The sequence below is a fragment of the Palaemon carinicauda genome, chromosome 34 (assembly GCF_036898095.1).
Source record: "Palaemon carinicauda isolate YSFRI2023 chromosome 34, ASM3689809v2, whole genome shotgun sequence".
Classification (NCBI taxonomy): Eukaryota; Metazoa; Arthropoda; class Malacostraca; order Decapoda; family Palaemonidae; genus Palaemon; species Palaemon carinicauda.
In genome coordinates, this window is record NC_090758.1 from 7,434,637 (window position 1) to 7,436,693 (window position 2,057).

At 39.1% G+C, this 2,057-nt stretch overlaps 1 protein-coding gene across 1 annotated transcript in view; it reads right to left on the bottom strand.

The window, feature by feature from the left end:
* Window positions 1–327: 327 nt before the first annotated feature.
* The window catches only part of LOC137626689 (ionotropic receptor 21a-like), a 26,034-nt gene continuing 24,304 nt past the window's right edge, over window positions 328–2,057 (bottom strand). Inside the window, exons 5-7 of the mRNA XM_068357700.1 lie at window positions 1,444–1,598; window positions 576–773; window positions 328–449 (exon numbers count right to left, since the gene is read on the bottom strand). Of these exons, the coding sequence (XP_068213801.1) occupies window positions 328–449; window positions 576–773; window positions 1,444–1,598 (475 nt within the window). The remainder of the gene's footprint in view (window positions 450–575; window positions 774–1,443; window positions 1,599–2,057) is intronic.

A 2,057-nucleotide genomic window follows, 5' to 3' on the forward strand; every position in this document is an offset into this window, starting at 1 on the left:
GTCCTTCATGTGGATGCCCTCCCATATTGGGCTTGCTGGGAATGACATGGTGCACAATCTTGCTAAAGCTGCCTGCACGCTGGACCTTGATGACAGAAATGTTGAGCACTCACTTCGCTGCCTATTAGAGTAAAGTAAATTAATTATAATTTAATAATAAGTTGTTTATTCATGTCCAACCTTTTGATCTTGTTTTAGTTTTAAGTTTATTCAATTTTTTTTTTTAGTTTAATGAACTCTGTAAGAGAGTCTTTTTCACATGACTTCACAGTTTTGCTTTGTTTACCACCTTCTCCCCCGGTATTAGTGAACCACTGAAGTGCCTTATTAACGATCGTCGTTTTCTTTCCTATGAGCTGTGTTGACTCGAGTGGAAGACTTGATCGAATAGTGTTGATAAGTGACGGACAGTTCGAGCTCTTCCTCACAGCCTGACGCTTTGCCACTTCCTTTGGGGAGTTTTTGGAGTTTTTGGAAACACTTCCTTCGCTACTTTGTGTGTGGTCGCTGGTGTTTGTCACCCGCGGCATTCATCAGCCACGTCCCTTCCCTCGTTCGCCGGATGATTTGCGAACGAGTTGGCCCGTTTCTACTGAGAACGGTGCAGTATGCGACGTGCGATATCCGTTGAAGTCCCGGATTATCGGAGGCTACCACGCTTGGCGTTCCTGTGGCATTTTGGATTGCCTTCGGGCAATGCAGCTTGATCCATTTGACATGCTCATCAGCGTCAGTGAGTTCTTTGAACTCGTGGAGATACGTAGGGCGGCATACTACAGGTATGAAATATTTTTATTGTTATTTACGACGATCGTGGATCGCCGAGTACCTGTAGATGTGCACGCCCTTGATTGCAGTACGGTCTTCTGGACCTTGTATGGCCTGATGGAACAATCTACCGAGATTTTTGTGATGATTCTCTGTGTAAATTTGTAAGATTATTTGGTTTTTGTAATTTATCATTTATTAAGTTAAGTTTAACATTTAAGTTAGTTTGTTTGTGCTAGGTAGGAATAATATTAAGTTTCTCATTTATTTTCTCTTTCTTCCTTCTACCTATCTTAGTTTGTTAGGTTAGTTTTTCTGGCCAGTGATTTTGAAAGGTAGCTGCCTGAAATGTTGTATTTAAAATCTTCCTATTTCTTAGCCTAGGAATTAACTTAGTTGTAGCTGATCTTTTAAAGAGCTTAAGGTTGTTTTCCCTCAATTTTTTATATTCATTTATTTTATTTATTATCATTACCAAACCATTACTTATATTCTTTTTTTTTTGTTTTTAAATAAATATTGTAACTTTTGTTGAGGTGTTTGTTCTTTTGTTCCTGAGTTGCTGTGTTACATTTTTACTGACCGCAAATTCTGAATAAAAAGAACCCTTGAAATTATGGCCGTAAATAAGGCCTTAACACTGCTTAAACATAGAATATATTCAGGAGCATTTGCCTGTACAGTTCAGCATAGGGATGCAGAGAGGGGCACTAGTGTTTCCACACAATATCATGATAACTTTCTGCATAGCCGTCACAAGTACCGGCGTCGTGGACTCATGGTACGTAGGCATAATATCGTAAGTGCCAGGATAAGGTTGGGATATCGTCCTGTGTGGCAGGTTGGACAGACACTAGATATACCACACCACACCTCATGTAAACTGTGTAACCTTGCTAATGCCAATAACCTTGAGCACTACTGTCTTCATTGCCCCACTGTCAGGAATCTGTTTCCTCAAGGACAGAATCCACTACAAACGTGTCAATATTTACTCAAAGATTACCACCTAGACGTAACTTTGACTCGTCATCCACACTTTGGTGGCTGCTAAACTGTCAGTTGCAGTTTTTGTGATAATGATATACGATATCATATATGTTAATTTTGTAACTGATATACTAATGATTCATATAGTAAATTTTTGTTTTCTGTTGATTTCTGATATACTGTATGTAACAGCCAATATGTAACTTTGTTTGTCGTCTTGGGCGTAATAAATTTATGAAGTAAAATAATCTCTCTCTCTCTCTCTCTCTCTCTCTCTCTCTCTCTCTCTCTCTCTCAGA